Here is a 20,141-nt window from a genome sequence, read left to right on the forward strand (position 1 = left end):
GCCACCGCAGGCTGTTGGAAGGATCAGACAGATCCGGGAGCAAGGCAAGAGAGCAGCATGTGCCAAGTGCTGTCGGAAAACATGTTGCTTCCCCCAAACACCTTGCAGTACAAATACAGGGAGCAAGGCAAACACAGACTAGAAACAAAAGCACACAAGATGTCTCGTGGGGTTCCAGCACTGCTGCGGGGAGGTTTCTGGTGGCCTCCCAGCAGAGGAGCAGTATAAGCAGCGACGTGTCCCCACAGAGGGGACATCGTCAGAGAGGCTACACCTTGCACACCACAGGCACGCGCCTCCATAGTCCATCTCTCGCCTTACAGCTTATTGCCCATGAGGCTCTTTTTTATGTTCTCTTTGTCAGTATCTTTATCTCTGTGCGGACCTCAAAATGTGAGCCACTGTTCAAGGGACAGCTTCATGAATGTCACTGCTGATGCAAAATCACTCACGTCTTCTTATTTATAGTCCCTCTCTCTACTTCTCTTGTATGAGAATATATAGGGATTGTGGCAGCCTCCTTCTACCCCAGCCTTTGTGCTGCAAACTCAATATCGAGCTGTTTGCTCAATGAAAGCTACCTGAAATCTGCTATTTCTGATGTAAAGGTCAAGGAGAGAACAAAAAAAAAACAGCCTAAAAAAACATCCTGATAAAATACAACACTAGGAAAAAATGAATGCGGAAGAAATCAGGATGAGCAGAGCCCCAAGTGCCAACAGAACAAGCTCACCTCCCGGAGGCATCGCTGTGTACGTCACGAGGGAAGGGCAGAGCTGAAAGCAAACAAGGCTGGCTCACGCTCCAACTCTGCAGCCCTCTGCCACCCTGCACTTCTTCAGCCCGGGAAATTGCACTGAAGCAGCAAATTTTCAAGCCCGCCTGAAGAACGCACTGTCCGAAGTCTCAAGAATGAATAAACATACAGGCCGAGGCCAAGAGGGCGAACATTTAATTACTGACTGCAGTGATGCAGCCTGCTTGCTGCTGGCACCGGCACAGTGCTCGGATGGTGGCCGCGGTGCCCAGACAGCGTCACCTCGGCCTGACGGTGGCAGCGGGGCTCGTCTGTCCCCCTGTTTCTGCAGGGGGGACGGGCAGGTTATAGCTTCAGGTCTGAGAGCAGCTGCCTTGGTTTCAACTGGTTTGACGTTGTTTTATTCGCCCTTTAATCAACATTTAAGGGAAATTAAAAAAAAATCCCAATACAACATTCTAAAATTCTGATTTGGTGCCATGGACACAAGAAGGCTTCCTGTTTTCTTTTTTTTTTCCCCTAAAATTAAAGATCTGGCAGAATCAACTCAAAAAAAAAATCTGGTAACAAATTCAGTATTGCCAAATCTTTGCTTTCCTTTTTTTTTTGAGCAAATATTGTTTTATGCAAAACAATGTCTTGGTTTCTTAGTCTCATCTTGCTTGCCCCCTTGCCCCAGAGCATCTCTTCTCCCCACATGCTACTTAAAGGACACTGGTGTCCAAAGGCCTCTGCCAGGACAATACGAGGACTGGCCCCACCCAGAGCAGCCTTAGCTACGGCTACGCAAAACAGGGCAGAGAAGTACCTGAAAGGAGAAGATAAACGCATGGATTTATGTCAGAGATTCCCCTAAAATCCCTGTCCCCCACTTAGGCACCATTTCAAGAGGCTGGAGTTCAACGGTACCACCAAGGCATCCGTTGCTGAGCTCCAGGGCTGACAGCAAGTTTCCCAAGGTCACTGTGAATCTGTGACAGCAAGGAACAAACACCAGGGCTCAGAGACCAGGCACCAGATTCGGCAGCACATTCCATGGGGTTTTATTCTCTGCCCCGTTCCATGGGGTTTTATTCTCTGCCCCTAAGCACTGAAAAGGGCTGTGGTTAATTACCCACTGACAAAACACTTCTAATGGATGTGGTGAGCAAGAGACATATCCCGACATTGGAGGAAGGAGCAAAACCCTCAGATGGATCCTCTGCCTGTGAAATCAGCAGGAACCTTTCCACCAACTCCAGCCAGGCCAGGCTGAGCTCGCCCTGAACAGAACCACAGATTTTCTGTTTCAGAGAGCAACGCGTTACCTGGCGATCGCATTAAGCCATCAGTTCCCTCCTCGTGGTACCACATGCCTTCCACCACCACCTGCAGTAGCACAGGGAGCTTGTGGACGCAGTCTACACCCAACTGTGTCTAACAGCAGAAATTAAAAGGCCTTTCTTTATCTCCAAACCTCCAAGCGGTCCTCAATCTATAGCTTGCAGCATATACAACTCAGGGGGGAAATGTGCATGCGTATTTGAAATCACACAAAGCCTGACGTTCAGAAAAGCATCAGCCTGCTGGCGTGCACAGATCAGCATCTAGAAACCAGAACAGCAAGGATAGAGGGATAAAGACCAAACAAGCAGAGGCTCCAGCGTGCAGCCAGCGCTGCGGCACGGCCCCTCACACCGACCGCACGGCGCGCAGCGTGCCGCCCGCCTGGACTACGTGTGCATGTGATTTTCGTCTTGCCTTCGTGGCAGGCACAACAGGAGAGGCGGAGGGCTGGCCGTGTGGTGCTGCTGTGACTTGTCTGCCTGCATCTCGCGGTGCTGGCTGTCTGAGCCCACCGGCTGGCAGACTGAGAGCAGGAAGGCAGCGACGCGCCCCATGCGGCGGGGAGCAGGGTTTGGGGCAATACAGAAGCACTGCACGTGAAACAAAAGGAAACAACCTCAGGAAAACTGTGACTTTTCCCTTTTCCTGCCTTTAATCCTTCTGGCTTTTGGTGTTTGTGAGGTGAAGTCTGACCCTGGGGCACAGGGACAGGGGACAAGCAGGTTTGCTTCCAGACGGCTGCTCCCCTGGCTCTGCAAAGCGACCTAAGTGACACACTGGCTCATGCCAATCCCTCTCCTCTGCTCTTTAGGAGGAAAAATTATCCCATGCTTCTCATCGTCTGTCCTGAAATCCTCGTGCCCCAAGCACTGTCCCTGCAGCCCCTTGCCACCACCTCGTGTTCCACCAACACCCCTGGGGGACGGCTGCATGCTGCGGCAGGGTGCAGGCGAGGTGCCAGCCCAGGGCAGTAGCACAGATGCAGGACAGGAGGGGGGTCTGCAGGGAGCCTGCAGCAGCAGCTTTCACTCCTCGCTGCCCTGCAAGGGGCACGACCCTTCACAAGCGAGCTTCCACCTTCCACGAGCCCTCACACACAGCTGCCGTCAGCACCCACTCCTCCCGGGCCGTGTCTGCCGCACGGCCTCGGAGCAGTGCTTTAAAGGACGGGTGAGCAGAGAGAAACACCAAGGTGTCTCCTTGGGATGCTCCCCCAGTGACCCTCTCACACGGCAGGGCCCAAATCCCCGTTTCCCTGCTGAGGACCTGAGCCATTAAGGCTCTGACCCAGACCTCCAAGTTCAGCATTTTCATTGCGTCAAAGAGCTGGCAGAGAGAAGCGGGAGCCTGGAGCAGACAATTAAGTTCAGAAGTGGTTGGATCACCCCAGCAAAGGTCTCCCTCCTTCTCCCGTGTCTATAAAGGGGACCCAAGTGACCGCAGTGCTGACAGATGCAACCAGTTTGTACAAAGCTGTCTGAGAGACGGGATCCTGTCTGTCCCAGCCCTCTCCACCACTGCCCACCCTCCTCACCCCAGCAGCCCTGGGGGATGTAAGTGACTTTGTGAGGCCGCTGGGACAAAGCTGAAGGCTTAGCCCTAAACTGGCCAGGGTTGATCAAGGGAGAAACGTACCGCTTCGTGATGCAGAGAGGGGATCAGAGGGGATTACCCCTCGATATTCAGCAGTCCAGCACCATTGCAGTGGACTGAGGGGACACCAGGGAGTTTAATATCCATCCAGTCTTGACTGACACAAGTAGCAGGGAAAGAGCTGGCTGTAAGAGCCCATGGGACTGCACTGGAGACAGCAAGAAGTGCAGTGAGATTGCAAGGAGCAGGGTCTCTTAGGAGAAAAATGACAGAAAAGAACCTCTGAGTGGTGAAGTAAAATGCTACAGCCTGGAGGGTTTGAGTCTCGAACACACCCCGCCGATCAGCAGCATGGAGATGCACCTGACATCTAACAGCTCCCTTTTCAACTTATTTTACTGGTCAGTGCTATAGAACAAATAAAAGTTTACCCCCAAGCACCCTGACCACACACAAATGAGGTCCCACTATGTCCCATCGTATTCTGAGACCCGGTACAGCAGGAAGGATGGGGGAGCTCTGAGGTGATGCGTGCATTGTAAGTGGTGGGATTAAAAAAATGTATAATAAAAAAGAGATGTAGCGTCTTGCTTTGCAAGAGGTCCATGACAAAACTGTATCAAACTCTGGCCTAGAGCAGTCCAGCCTCAGAAGGGCCCAGACAACCCCTCAGGAACCTGTTTGAGCATGGAGGGTGCGTGCCATAACCCCAAGTCACACCAGCTCTTAGGCTGCTGATTGATCGGCTCTGCTCCAGCCCCGAGGGTGAACCTGCTGCTCCTGCTTGTTAAGACACGATCCTTGCAAATGACAACGCTGCGGGAGGAAAGTGGCACACACCTGTTCCCACTGCAGCAATCCTGCCCTCCTCGCATGGCGGCAGCTAACCGCAGCCCTGCAGGCAGGCTCGGAGCTCCTTGTGCGGAAAACGAGCTCCAAACTTAATGGGTTTGGATGCGAGACGCAAGGAGAAGGCACAGGACCAGGAGCTTTAATGGAAAACTCGTCCCTGCCAGCTCAGGGAGGTGAGAGTGACTTTCTTCACCTGCTAGGTCTGTGCTGCAGCCTCAGGTACCTGTACCGAGAACAACCCCAGGCTGTCTCAAGGCGGAGAAATCAGGCAGGGGGTGAGCTAAGGCAGAAGGTGGGTACAACCTACTCCACAGGCCGTAAGGCTGCACTTCTTTCTGCATGACAGCCTGACTCCCGCAAGCCTTAGTACCCAAAACGTGACACCAGCCTGCCCTGAAACACCACCTCCAGAAACACACCACTTACCTCTCCACTGACAGCCCTGCAGAGCAGGAGCAGAGGCAGCTGTGTGCCAGAGCCCCGTGCCTGCAGCCCCGGCCGTGTGAAGCTCTCCTTCCCCCCCCAGCCTGCTCTGGGGTCGCTCTTACCTTTAAGCCCGTGCTCTCTGCTTCGGAGCCTTTGTCCACGCCGGTGATGTAGATGCCCAAGGAATATTCTGCCCCTCCTCGGATCATAAGCCCCAGGGACTTCCCTTCGTTCAGGACCAGATTGACCTGCAGAGGAGGAGGAGCAGACGCTGAGTGGTGTCCGGGAGCTGCACCTCAGCTCCACGCTTCTGACAGACTTGTCCATCGCCCCATCTAGAGGAATTGTCGGGGTGGCTGTGGCTCAAAATATGCTTTGGAGGCAAACGGACCTGCAGGGAGGGCAATGCCCTGTGCGCCACCAGGGGACAGCACGACCAACCCCAGGGCAACAGACGGGGTGATACTTGCAGGGGACATTTTCCAGCGGGTCATGGAGAACTTGCAGCACCCATGATTTGGGTTTGTTTTGTCTTTTCCTGTCTTTCAGCGACTCAGGGACTCAAATGGGGCGGATGGGCTGATCGTGCTGGGAAGGCGTGGAGGACAGCAGCTCTCCGAAAACTTGGAAGAGAAAGAAGGTGGAAAGGCCCAGGTGACAAATCCAGCAGGAGAGCACTGCAATGGCAGGAGGTTAACGTGAAGGAGGCATGAGACAGCCGATGTGGAGGAGCAACGTTATTCATGGAGGGGTCTGGGACTCAGGGAAGGAGACGCAGCTCAGCCACGGACCAAGGCCGCTCTGCGGGCTGGAGCCCAGCAAGGGGATCAGCCAGACAGGGCACTGCCAGCACCGCTGGATGCCAGTGCTCCTTTCTCCTCCCTATATTCGACAGAAAACCAGCCCTTAGTGTTAAGGACTAAAAACATCAACCGAAAAAACAGGCTCTTGGTTTTACTTATGGCAAACACCTTTCACATCCAGGAGCGGCTCTCTTAGCTGAGACAAACCCCCAAAGCACCGCTGACACTGATGGAGCAGTGCTGGTCTGCGCTGGCTGCGAATTCCCCCTTGCCCTGCCTGTGCCCTGTGCAAACATGATCACACAGTAATTACCCACAGCCATCCCGGCTGGGAAACGGCCCAGCTCGACTTTTCTGCCCTTCTCTCACACAGCACGACTGCAAGGGGCTGCCCCAGAAGCTCTCTCCCTGGAGGGAGGGCAGAGAACAAGCAACAGAAAAACTGCTCCAGCGAGGACTTCGTTGCAACTGCTTCACCAAGGAATACCATGGAGGAAGGGACGAGATGTCCTAGCCCCAGCCTGTCCTGCTGCCCATCCCTGTAAAGGACCTCGGGGCTTGCAGAAGACCCAGTGGCACTCCTGCAGCTCATGCCTGCAGCAGGGGCAGCGCCTGACTCTCCCCATCAGGGAGCAACCAGCGCTGCAAAGTTAGTTTCCCTTCCAAATCTGGCCCTGCCTGTACGCTGTGGTGTTTCGCTCCCAACCTCCAGCTCAGGCTCAGGACCTGAGCAGAAATGTGATGTGCAGGTACTGACTGGGGACACCCAAACAGCCGGGCGTGATCCGGTCACTGCTGGAGCAAGCAGCACACCCTCGTGTACCTGAAGCCTCGCTCCTACAGGTACCCGTGGTCCCCTCCATCTCGCTGCTAAACCCACCAGGACGCCTCGCCCGTCCTCAGAGCATCCTGCACAGAAGGCATTCAGGAACCCTCCGCACAGCCACGTGCCTGATTATCTCTCATTAATAACGCTTGGGCAGATGTTCCACCTGTGCTGCTCAGGACACCAGCACATACCACAACAGATGCTCAGCGCTTTCCGCAGCGCTCCGACAGCAGCAGCACCGTGCAGCACCCGAGCTGCCGTCGCTGATGCTGCAGGGGTCCCAAAGCCACCAGCACCGCCAGCTGCCCGCCTCCCACCTCCCCTGCCCGCAGGGCCCGGTGGTGGATGAAGGTTCGGGTGAGAATTTAGAGGGGATGAGCAAGCCTGTGTTTAGCTCCCGTGGGGGCTCTCAATTTAAAACGGCCTTTGTGCAGTCACCGCATGACATTTTCTAAATTAATAACTCCAGGTTGGTGGTGGGTTTTTTTTATTTCTCTTTTGTCCCAAGTTTCAAGCCAATTCTGGAGAAAAGCAGACAGCAGGAATAAAAACAAATGGGAAAAGCCAAGACGCATTTCATTCTGGCAGAAACAACCAGAACCAGGCCTGCTTGTGAACGGGTTTTTATATTTAAACTCTTCAGCCCAGTCAAATCAAAAGCTTTCACGTTTACCTGGATGGGAAAGTCATTTCCAGCTTCAGTTCATTAATTAACCTGCCTTTCTGGAGGACACCGCATTATGCAGAGAATTCAGCCCAGCTTTAGGGAGACTGGCAATGAAAATCCTTTTTATCTGGGTGGTAAAGCAGCCGCAGGACAGAAGTCTGCCTAGGGACTGGCAGGGAGTAGGAGCTGCAAAATTGTGTACTTTACGACGTGGATGCCAAAACAGTTCCTGCTTTTCCATGCTGGGATCACAGCCGGCTGGAAACTCCACTAATGCCTCATCAGCTTGTGCTTCGTGGGGCTGTGGGCCAAAGCTGGGGTGATCCCACAAACACGCCACCGCCGCTCTCAGCACAGCACCCGCTGCTCGCACTCGGTGAATGGCTGTGCCTCGGAAAGCCAGGCACGGGAGCTGTGAGAAGTTATCCACCTGCATCACCGCCCTCATCTGGGGCTGCACAGAACTGAAATCCCCTGGGTTAATCCCTCACCTGTTTTGCAGCGCACAAATTGCTGGAAACAATTTTAGGATTGAAGCATTATAAAGGAACCATAAAGACACCTTCATGCTCCAGGCTGGAGAGGAAAGCTGGCAGACTACCCACCCAGCAGAGCATTTGCCTGCCAAAATCAAGGGCAGTTTAACTTTTTTTTTTTTACGTGAAAATGTTGCTCTGACTGAACCATTACATTACAGAAGTTTCACTGTGCTTTTTTAAACCAGAAGAACATTAAACTTGTCCAAAATCTTTCTCTTTTCTCTCCGTTTGTCCTAACAACATTCAGGGTTTTCCCCCCTACTAGAATTTCTTCACCACACCATTGCCATACATTTAAAAAATTCCCCAACTTTGATAAAAATACACATAGCAGCAAAGCCCACAAAACCACAGATCAGGGTAAAAATAGCCTGGTTCTGGCCACACTCCCCCTCCGTGCATCCCTGAACAACAAATAAATTCACCAGCACTGCGCTAAGGCTAGCAACGCAAGCAGTAGCTCCGTATCAAGACATTTACATTTCCTTTTAACACCGCCCGAGGGATTTGGAAGCTCATCTCCCCACCCCAGTATCATCGGATTGAATAAGAGATACTCCTTCAAAGCTGCGGTGGTGCTGAGAGAGCTAGTTTATGTTCACACACGTATCAGGAGAATCTAGTCCTCAAGAAGCAGCAAGTGGAAACCAATGAATACAGCCCCGAGCAATAAAGGTCTGAAAGACCTTCCTCCCTGCAAGCTTCAGCTGTGTGGTTAAAAAAAAAAAAAAAAAAAAAGCATCACTTAAAAATGTTACTGCTGGCAATCCCTGCAAGTTGGGTTGTTGAAGGCTTAATTGCGTTTCTTAATCAACAACTACCTACGCCTCTCCAAATAAACGCTGCAGAAATTGCAAGAGAACCTCGGGCTGCTGGGAAAGCATCACAACAGCAGGGGCTGGAGGAAAAAACAACTCTGAAAGCGTTCGGCTTATTGACAAACGGCAGATTTAGGGAATAGCCGAGAAATGAAGCGAGCGCACACAGGCGGGAGGATCGGTTTGATCAGGCGGAGGACGGGCGAGGGAGGCAGGAAGGAGGCGCAGGGAGATGGCGCTCCAGGAGCCAAACCCAGCGATAAGCCGATTGCCAGGATGAAGCCCCTATCCCTGCTCAGGGGCTTAGGGATAATGGGGGAGGCAGTTTGCGGAGTTTCTCAAGGGCCTGCTGCCTCCAGGAGGCTGTCTGCAGGGACGGGGCCTGCCACAGACACGCTGTGAGGCTGCCGCTGGGGTTGGCATCGTCACACCGGCTCCCCCAGGCACGGGATGGTCCCCAGCCATTGCGATGCCCTCCGAGGGCACCTCTCCTGCTCCTCAAGCCCATGCTGCAAGCATGGCCACGGGGTGGGACGGGGGCTGTGGCACAGCTGCAGAGCACGGTCCAAGCCGTGCTGTCCCTGGGGCTACACAGCGCTCACCTCCTCCCCTGTGCCTCACCAGGGCCGAGGCCAGCCCTAGGCTACCCCTGCACGTACAATGCGGCATTTGGAAGGTCAGGGACACAATTTTAATCTCAATTTCAGCACTGAAACATCTTCCTCCTGCTGCTGCAGGAAATGAAGAAAAAAAACCCACATAATCGATAAGGCGTTTGCTCTGAGTTGATTCTTGCATGGGATTTCTTTTCTCCGGGTTTATGAAATTACCTGTTGACAGATTCAATTTTACCATTAGAAAAAGCTCTTTCAGACAAGAATTGCTCTGCATCGGTACAATTCAGCGCACAGCTGCGTGACAGACGGAGGAGGTTTCACCCGTGCCGACAGCTATTTCCATGCCATTACTGCTAACACACGACAAAAACAACACTTAAGGGGGCTCGCGGGGCTCATCTCCCCTCCTGCTTACGGAGGGAACCCCACCGGCTCATGTCTGGACATCGTGCCGAGGTGCGAGCCCACCTCCCACGGCTGAGCGGTGACACCTGGCGCAGGGGGACGGGCAGGCCAAAACAGTGGCACCACACGACGGTCTCCAGGCTGGGCCATCCACCCGGCTGCTGTTGAACCCCACTGGGGCTTGTAGTCCTTTGGGAAACAAACATCACTTTTGGGTGTTGTTTCTGCTTAAAGTGCCTGTAGCGAAGGACAGCACCCCGGCATGGGTTGACCTGAGGGCCGTGCTGAGGTGAGGCCTGCCAGGGCAGTGCGGCCCAAGGCAGAGGGATAATTTTTACCTCAGGGACCGAGGGACCAGCCACCCATGGCACATGCTCAATCTCCACAGAAAACCTGCAGGCAGGTGGGGAGGTGACCACGAGTCGGCAAGTAGCCTGGGCAGGCCTCTAGCCACAAACCCAGCAAGGTCAGAGCAGGCAAACAGCAGGAGAAGCAGGGAGCTGTGCTGCTCCACGCTGAAAACGTCATCACAACCCAAGAGAAAGAAATCTGTCCTTATCTCTCCTGCATCTCTTATCCTTCATGCTCAAGTAGTCACCATTAGCCTCCCGAAAGCATTCAAGCCACACAATGTTATCACAGATGTATTTTTTCTTTTTGTTTTTTGCTTTCTTTTTTTTTTTGGTAACAAACATAGCTACTTTTGAATACAAAATTGCCTGGAGGCAAAGAGAGGTTCTCATTCTCTTCTCTGAATATATTTTTCTTTCTTTTGCTGCACCAAAAGCATAAAGGAGTAAGCAGCTCCCTTGGCAATCAGCACATTAGAGCAACAATTCAGCTGATGAAATGGCATTTCTCGGGGAATTAGCAGTGCAACACTTGCAGAGCATTTCGTCTTCCTCCCAGCTGAGCAGCACCTATGAGTTTTTGCTGGCTGATGGTTTCCAAAGTGCTTTTAATGAAATAAGCTGTTGATCCCAGAAGTGCATCAATGACAATTCACAGCATAAGTGGTTTTTGCTGTTGTCAAAATCCCAACGGTTTGAGCCTGAACAGATCATAAACATTAACCTGCTCTGAAACATGGGGTGACCACTGCAAGCAGGTCCCACCTCCCCAGCAAGGAGTTTGCTTCCTCCATTGGGATGCTGCCGAGGGACTGTGTCCTGCCGCTGTGTCTGTCCTGGAGACGGACAGCTCCAGGAACGTCCCCTGAGCTCTGCAGCACCGCTAGCTCTTCATTTCAAACTAGCTACTGCCCGCCATCCCTGGCTACTTCACCTATGGGGAAGATGTGCACAGAGTGCACAACAAGCCCACTCATTCTGGCTGCAGGGAAGGCTGCCTGTTTGTGACCACAGGAAACTAGTAATAGGGAAAACTTGGAAATACAGCCATCTCTTCAACCTGGCACAGACAACGTGAACATGGACAGCATCAAGATTTGCAACAACTTGCACAACCACAGGTGCATATGTGCCAGCACCTCCCTCATCCCTCCGTTCCCATTAACTCTTGCACCCCTTGTGCCTTCTCCTGACATATTATTCATACTAGGTCAGGACTACACTGAGTGACTGACCCAGGTCTTAGCATCCACCTCCTGCTTGTCCATTCAGAAGAGCTCCTGACCCAAGCTGCGTTTTGGCCCAGAACCCCTGCCTGGAAAGGAGGGTGAAAGCAAAGTCAGTGGACAGCCCACTGGTAGCTTCCCAAATCCCCAAAACAGTTCCTTTCATAGCCAAAAGCAACGGAATCCCAGCGTCCATGCAAAGATCCGAAGCCAAGGGTGAGCAAAGCACCAGCAGTGCTGGCTGCCTTCTGGGCTGAACCTGTGCTACAGCCAAGCTCCCCGAGGAGGTGAGCCTGCCGGTGAGCTGAAAGCCCCCCCAGCCTGGCCACACACCGCTGCAGCCCATCTGCTCCGTGCCTTCATCCACCGCCGGGTGCCCGCCGCGGGATGGCAGGCAGCCACGTGCCCGTCCCTCCGCCGCCAGACAGATCACTTACGCTGTCACACGCACGCCAACAGCAGCGGTTTCCATTTCAAGCCTTTTGATAATGAATGCTCCTGCCTGCAGATAAGCAAACTTGTTAAACTACGCTACAAAATCCATCCTTTCAGCAGGAACAGCAGCACTGGGGAGAAAGGTAGCCAGACAGGGATATCTCTATTGCCTGATGAATGCAGGACACCTCCAACCTCGAATTTAACCTTGCAAAAGCTGGAAACATCTCCTTAACCACTGCAGCACTGCAGGTTTACTGAACTGTAGCAAAGCATTAACAAAGTTCCTGGTTTACATCCTCCTGCTGTAGGGCTGAAGCCTGATCTCTGCCCATTTTCCCAAACAGTGCCTGCTAGAACGCTTTTGCGTATGTGTTCCAGGACATTCAGATCGATTAGCAATGGGGGGTGGGGGGTGGAAAAACCCCACTAATCCCCAACCTTTGCCTTAGGATGTAAAGCCATCCAGAAATCAAACAGCCCTCAGGGATACCTGTCAATTCCAGCTGACTGGGCTGAATTAACCAGGGATACGTTGCATTTATTTGCATGGTATTTGTGAACAGAACAACCCCATTTCTAACAGCAATATATAAACAAACACAAGTGGAAAAGAAAAAAGCTAGAGGCAGACCGCTCCCCTGTTCTGGGGCGTATTTTCATCTCTCAGTGGTGCACAGAAATGGCAGGACAAAACAACTCTGTAAATTCATGCCCTGAAGCACATATTCAGACCAATAACATGCAGTCACACCAAACAACCCCTCTCAAAGCCACCGGCCAGGTCAGGCTCTCCTTGCTGCCAGCCAGCCTTTGATCACGGTGGGGCTTGCTTTCACTGCCCCACATCACGTCTGGAGGAGCCGAGGAGCCAAGGGCCAGGCGCAAGCTGCGTCGGGCTCCCAGGACTGGAACACCACCCAGCCCACAGCTGCTGGGAAAAGGAGGGTAACGTGGCCAGTGGGGCCTGGGGGGGTCAGATGGGAACAGCAGTGGCAGCTGTGATGTGCCCCAGAGGAGTGATGCCAGGAGAAGGTGGAGTAGTGCCTGCTCTCATGGTCCAGCACTGCCCTCTGCATCAGCTCTTTACAAACCCATTTCTGTGAGCTTCAAACATTTTCTGCAATTGCAATTGACTCTTCCTGGTTAATAGAGGGGTGCCCATGCCCTGCCCTGGGATCAGTGCGTGATCCTCCATTAGAAGGACTCAAAGGGCTGTCTGCTTGCCCAGACTGCAAGAAGGCAGTGCCAGGGAATGGAAGAACAAGCACAGATTTGGGAAAAGCCAGCAACAGCACCAGAGCACAGCTCAGAGCGAGGACAGCCTCTCCTGCACACCAAGGTCCTGCAGCCAGGCTGAGGCCAGGATGGTGCCACACTTGGAGCTGGGGGCCCTCGCACTTTGGGAGTGAGTTTGGGCAACAGCATCCAAGCCATGGATGCTCTTAGAAATTTAATGTGGCCTTCATTCAACTTGGCTTGAATTCCCTTCCGAAGCAAATGAAGCTACGGTAATTAAGGCTGGTTTAACTTGCAAAGTTCATTCATTTTCCTGTGCACGCCCAGGATACAGCTTTGGCGAGCCTGGGACCAGAGCAGCAAAGAGGAGGGTGCTTTGGTCCAACGGCAGCCCATGCAGCACCAACCCTGCCAGAGAGCCCCGCAGCACATCTCCCTGGAGATCAGACGCTTGGGAAGGGACTTGCACAGCAGCAGGCTTCTGAGCATCTCATGTTGTTCCACAGCAAGCTGTAAAGGAACGACATGCAGAAACACCTCCTATCTGCAGCTTCAAAGAGCCTCTGCGTGCTCTGCAGGGGCTGTATCAAGGTGACACGGAGTGGTAGGGGGTGGGGGACACCAGCAAGCCGGCAGCAGTTTCTCTTCTTAAAGTAAAAATAATGTGCCCTTCTCCCTCGTGGCCCACATGAATATTTCATCAGCAAACTGCCTCATCCTGAATTAGATTTTTCCCTCTCTGGCTGAGTTGGGAGGCCCCAGCTTACAGCTTTCCAGGCTGAGCTGAGGACATTTGGGGCAAACAATCAAAGCGCTGGGGGCAGCCAGAGTGATCTCAGGATAAGCAGAAGGAAATATGTCGAGGCTTCAGATAACTCCATGCCTTTGGGCAGCAAGTGCCCCCACTCACTCATATGACAGTACCTGGATGTCCCACGAACACCACAGAGGCGATACCATCTGCTGGCACGGGACAAACAGGTTCCCTATCCATCACTGCTGAGAGCAGCATCTGCCCCTCTAGCCCATACCCCAACACGAGGGCATCGAAGCGCTGTTCCTCTGCATCTGCAATGAGTCTCAAGGTCTCTCTGTGCACAAGAAGCACAAAGGAGAAGAAAACTAAATCCCTGAGATGAGATATTGCACAGTGAACACACAGTCAGGTGGCTTTGCTTATTATATGGCCTATCTCAAGGGATGATGGGCTCACAGTCAGAGAAGAGGACTGGGAATGAGACGTGCTGATATGCTTTCTGTTCTGCCACAGGCCCCGCTGCAGTGGTCCACCCACCACTGGCCAGATCCCGCCAGCTCCCCTGGGCACCAGTATGAAAACTGTTCCCTTCCTGCTCTGTTTTCACTTGCCAGGGCTTTGCACGGGCACTGTCCAGGCCCCTCCTGGCTCTGCTCGCCTCTCCCCAAGCAGAAAAGTATCTGTTTTATTTTATAGCAATTTTGGAAGCAGTTTATTTATTTATTTATTTTTACTTAGGCAAACCTGCCAAGACACCCAAGAAAGCCTGATGGAAACATCTGAGGAAAGATCTGAAAGGCCAGCAGAAGGACAGTAATGCACGCTGGGATCCAGCCCTCCGCACCCACAGGCCCTCCCGACCAGAACAGAGGGTCAGTCTCCCACTGACCATAATAGCAAAGGGCCTCGAGCCAAAACAACAACCTGCTTGGGAAAAGCCTTACAAGCAATTTCTCATTTAACCGTCCTGACAGCACTCTCACTGCCAGACAAGTCTGCGTCTGGACGGCGCCTCGTCTCCAGCTCAGGAAGGATTATGGGCTCAAGTTGTACTTGCATCAGACGGGACCAAAACCAATCCGTCTTGCCTCACACAGCTCCCCAGTGGAAACTGAAGGAAAGCTACAGACCCGGGGGGGAGAATGGGACACGGCATATTCTGCTATAAAGGCTGCCCCAAGGGAAGCCAGAATATGGCACTCGCACGGGAACAGGTAACTGCGGACGGGCCTGCAGGGCCGTGGCTGCCCCCCCCGCTCACCTTTTTCTCATCGCCCTCCTGCAGGAGCTGGAGGTGGCTCCTCTTCTCGCTGTCCTTGCGCAGCGAGCTGTTCTGGTGGTGCGGCAGGCCCAGCGGCGGGGACACGCTGCGGCCCTGCGGGTCCACCCAGGTGTAGATGTGGTTGGTGACATAGCCCCCGGGGATGCGGCCCACCGAGTGTACGGACAGGTTCAGCTTCTTGCAGCCTTTCAGGACCTGGAAGACAAGCCAAAGACAAGAGGGGGTTAATGCCCGCGGAGGCAAAGGACGACCTGGCTCCGGGCTATGGAGTGACACGGCTTTGTCTTTCCTTGAGGGTGAAAGATCTCTGTTGGTGTTTGCAGCATGGCTTGAATGACTGAGCTACATGAAAAGCTAGTGAAAGATCTGGGATTTTTATATTCTCTTGAACTACAGCAGGACCCAGGCCATGTTGCTGCCAACAGAGGAAATGCTCTCTCCACCAGCCAGGGAGAGAGCAGCTGAAGCTGAGGCTAGGAGGCAGGCTGGGCCGTGACATGCCTAGGGGAAACCGCGGTGTGGACCCAATCCCACACTGAGCCTTTTCAGCAGCCTCAGAACGCGGTCAAAGCAGGACAAGGATCGTTGCCTGGGGAGAACAGCACTGTTGGTCCCCCCCAGCCTGGTCCCAAACCCCATCCTGCCGTCAGGAGTAGGCGCTGCTTGACAGCGCACCCAGAAATTTCGCCTCTCTTGCCATTTCATTACCAGCTGCCCTCCCAGCACAAGCAGCCAATTAACGAGTACACTCATTAACAAACATATATAAATATGTATAAGACAGCACGCACCAAGATGGCCTTGAGATCCAGATAAGGCCATTTGCAATTGCTCCTGTGACTCCCCAGCTTCCACTGCGAGGAGCTGACAAAGCTTTTATCAAAACACCATTAACATTACAGGAGTCCTCCCTGGGGACGGCTGTAAGTGCTGATCCCTTCTGAGGCCTCGGCAACATCAGCACTCAGGACCTGCTCTCATAAAGGAGCTGCTTTGTTTTCTTCCATACGTGCATCCTTTCACTGAGGTGCCCCCGCAAGGTCTCCTCTCCCCACCGAGCAGAAGCTGCCAAGCAAAGATCGTGATGGGGAAGAACAAACGCCGGCAGCTCTTGGGGAAGGAGTAATATCGTCAGTAACGCCGGGCTGGCCGGGTCCCAGCTCTGACCTGGCACCGCTCCTGGTCCTCCCTGCCAGAGCGAGGATCCAGCTCGCCAATTCCCCGTTCAGCATCTCCGTCCTGCACCGCGGTTTGGCTGCCGGTCGGTCACACGCTCCCAAGGTCACCGCGTGCCTGGAGAGCTGAAGCAAGCACCACGAAACCAGCAGCCCCAGCAGGACAAGCGCAGAGAGCTACAACAGCCCGGGCTGCTTGCTGAGCCAGCCCCCATCCCTTTAGCTCCCCCAGACCCTGTAGCACAGCCAGGGGTGCTGCATCGTCCCACGGCAAACTCATCGTGCACCTCCCAGGCTACCCGGACCACCAAGCTCTGCCACAGGTAGGTCAGCCTTTCTGAAGCAGACAGCGAGCTTTAGCTAACTGGTACGCACAACCAATGAATCGGTCTTTCCAAAATAAGCAAACCAGGAGACAAATCCCTCCTTGTGGCTTCACTGGGCTCCATCCTGCCAGGGGTACCACAGCTGCGTCCCTGCACTTTTACACCTCGCTTCTCACCCTGCCAGCGGCAAGCACCGGGTTCCCCTGCCCCACCTCCGCGATGGGGACTCGTCCCAGCCCTGCCACCAGCTGTCACCCTGTCCCAGCAAGCTCGCAGAGGCCAGGCTGGCTGGCTGAGAGCAGAGCAGCACGCCCCAGTGCTTCAGGGCACAGCTCGGCTTCCCAGCCCAAAGCCTCGCACACAGCCCTAGGACACCGCGCCCATGAGCTGCAGGTGGCAGAGTGGTTCTCACCTGCCCTACAGCCACCAGTGCAGCGTGATCCCTGCTTTCTGTGGGGAGCTGCGCCCCATCTCCTGTCTCGTTCATTCATTCAGACTGGAGCCATTTCTATGAAATCCTCTTTTAAGTCTGAGTAATGCTGTTTATGTAACTAGGTACCGAGACGGCAAAACAGCACTGAGAGTCCCACGAGGAAAACCTCGTCTCTAAATGAGGCTGCAGCTCCTCATCAGGCACCAGCAAACAACGAGGACAACGCGATCGCACCAAACACACGGGGTGACCAAGCCACGTCCCGAGGGACACAGGGTCCGGTCCCCGCTCCACCCAGGAACACCGGGTGACCCTATCCACTGACGCCCATGCTCCCACCCTTCTGCCCCTCTAAATGAAAGAGGGGGCTCTGCATGCTCTGACTGGGGGCACTCCTCGCCTGGGTGTTCATGCAGCGCCCCAAAGCCAGCAGCTGAACGTCGGTGCAATTTAAATAAGGAGCAAATGGAAATACCTCAAGAGCTGCGGCCAGGCCAGGCACACAAGCAGGGACCCCATTTCTTCCCTTCCTCAGAGCACCCATCCTGGCAGTGACACGGGAACCGAAAATAACCCCGCGGTTTGCACCACACAGCACAGGCACCAGGCATGGGAGAAGGCAGCAGGCGCAGGCAGGGCTCAGCACCAGGACGTGTCCCTAGCCCCAGGAGCTCCCTCCCTGCCTGGGCTAATGTCATCCACCAAAAGCACAGGACAGCAGGGCTGTTCTCTGCAGACACAGCAAACTTTCCCATGATGAGAGGCCAGAAATTTACGAGGGACTTGTTATGTTTCTCTGCAGTTCCCTTGACAAGGCCACCAGGAGACGGGATCGCCGCCAGCGGGGAGATGTTTTATGCATAGGGGTGACCGCAGAGCGCCGCGGGGAGCGGAGCAGCTGCTGGGAGGCAGCAGCACAGGTACAGGAGGAGCTGGCAGGAGAGGAGGGAGCCAGCAGAAGCTGGTGGTGCCATGGGGATGCTGCTGCTGCCAGACCCCAAGGAAGGCACGATGGTGGCTGGGGCTGTCATGTCATCCTCAGCAGGTTTCCAGGCATGAAGCAGCGAGGCTCACGCTTCCTCTCCCCAATGCTCGAACACTGCCTGGCTGTCGCAGAGGACCGCAGCTGCCCCACTCAGCACCCAGACACCCCCACCCAGGGCTCTATAATATAACAATTTGGTCCTACAAGCCCAGTGTGGTTTCTGCCCAAACACTGATGGAATTGCTCCATTTGTTCCTAACTTCACAGGCAAGGGGCTCCTAAGTTTTTGCCCTCTGCTAACAAAACCCTCCTCCCTCAGCTTTTACAGGCAACTCGCCGCTCGCTTCCTTCAAGCTGCAGCATTACAGAGGGAAGTTAATTGCCAGAGTCAGCAAATTAATCAGCCTCTTAGCACCAACAAATGCATCCTGTTACCTAGACTGGATCTTTAGTGCAACACAAACAACACTTCGCTGCCAACAGCACCAACCCTCCTCCCTCCCTTGCCTAGAGGATGCTCAAGCACAGCTCTGAGACGCAGCCGGTGAAGCACAGTTGTAGCTGATTTACAAGAATAGATCTGATTCATGGTCGTGCATCAGCTTGAAAAGACTTTATTTTTAATATAAGCCTGGGTTTGTACCAGCTCAGGGGGTAAATCCTTTGGCTGCAAGTACAAACAGCTAAAGGAATCTGCTTTTCCCCTCCTGCACAGCCCCTGTTTGAGGGGGGGGAGAGCAGGAGGTTGAGGAGCACAAGGTCTGCTCAGCACCACCTGCATCCTCCCTCGGGCCACCCGAGCCTTGTCAAACATCGCAGGGAGGTCAGCGCAAACGGCTTCTCCAACGCAGTGACCGTTAAAGTCCATTTTGCTCACACACTTGGGCCTCCAGGAAACTTTCTGTCCATGAGGCAGCCACTAGAGATTTAAACACAAGCTGGCGGGCTGTGAGCAGAGATGGGAAGCAGTGTTTTCCCCTCGGATGGCAGCACCACAGGTGTTCCATAAAGCACAGCAGGCAAAGGAACAAGATCTGGCATGAGCCTATAAAACCTTGGCAGGCAGAGCTGCAAGATGAGGAAGCATCAGGTGAGCCAAGTGGGAGAAGCTTCCATAGCACATCCAGAGACAGAAATCCCCACCAGCTGCTTTGTTGAGCTCCAAGGGAACGGAGCAGCTATCCATTTTCCTGCACAGGGAAAGTTTCTCCTCTTCACTCTCTTTATTTTTTTCTGGCTTTACCGAGGCTGGTTTCATCCTCTGGTTCGCACCAGTTCCCCTCCTGGTACCTGGGGAGATGAAACCCAATACCCTTGGGAGAAACAGAGGAACAGTGATGCTCCCAGAGGCACCGGAGAGACCCCTGGAGCAGAACCTGCTGGGGGGCCAATCCCTGGAGGCACAGGACCACATTAGATCAGGGCCCCAGATGGAAAGGGACTGTCTTGACACTGCACAGCCTGTGACTCACCTGGAGGTGAAGGGCTGAGGCCAGTTCCCATCCTACGTGCAAAGCCAACCCCACGCTGACACCAGGCTGTATCACAGCAGGGCTGTATGACTGCAGGGCTGCCAGGCAGCAGAGCTGAGCATTGCCACTGCCTTTTGCTATTTTCCATCCTGGTGCCTTGACTGGGAGCAGCCTTTATTCTCTCCGTAAGGAGGCTGACACGTCTTCCCGTTTTGGAAAGAAAGCTGAGGCAGCCCCAGCAGCGAGTCCCCTCCAAGCTGCATAATCTGGATTTTCCATCCAGGCACCCAGGCAGGCTCTCACCATGCCTGGTGCATGTGAGAGATGGGTGCCCTCCCCTGCTCCTCCCCATTTAGTCCCTTCAGCCCTGCAAACATACACGGCCAGCAGGCTCTCAGCAGCTTTCAGAGTCCAGAAGAAACCAGGGTGATTTGACATCCCAAAGAAGTTGGCAGGTAATTTTCTCATCCACTGAGCATGATTACCAAGCACCTTTGGAAAGTTAGCAGCACGAGATAATTACTTTCCAGCTGTTCTTCAAACCGTTACAGCATGCTTTGGGAGAAGGCACCCACTAAAGGGGGCTCTAACCCCAGTGCCGGATCTGAAGAGGAACCCAAGTGACCACCCTAGCAGAGCATTTGCAGTGAGTTTCTTACAACACCACCTTGGTCCTGTCAATTTTTATTGCTTCAGCACTGAGATATGAGGTGGATTTAACGGGGCTGTTTATGCCAGCTGCTGCACCGCCACAGGCATTAGGGCCAAAGCAATGCGAAGTGCAGCCGGGACCCCCGCGGGCTGGCCGGGGGCTGCAGGGAGCTCCCAC

General features: G+C 53.9%; 1 protein-coding gene across 2 annotated transcripts in view; it reads right to left on the reverse strand.

Annotated features, from left to right (window-relative positions):
* WHRN (whirlin) overlaps positions 1–20,141 on the reverse strand; it is a 50,982-nt gene that overhangs the window by 20,870 nt on the left and 9,971 nt on the right. For both annotated transcript variants that reach the window (XM_083806903.1, XM_083806902.1), the window contains exons 2-3: positions 14,901–15,116; positions 5,077–5,202 (exon numbers count right to left, since the gene is read on the reverse strand). In XM_083806903.1, the coding sequence (XP_083663029.1) occupies positions 5,077–5,202; positions 14,901–15,116 (342 nt within the window). The remainder of the gene's footprint in view (positions 1–5,076; positions 5,203–14,900; positions 15,117–20,141) is intronic.

The sequence above is a fragment of the Anser anser genome (genome assembly GCF_964211835.1).
Source record: "Anser anser genome assembly, chromosome: 21".
Taxonomy (NCBI): Eukaryota; Metazoa; Chordata; class Aves; order Anseriformes; family Anatidae; genus Anser; species Anser anser.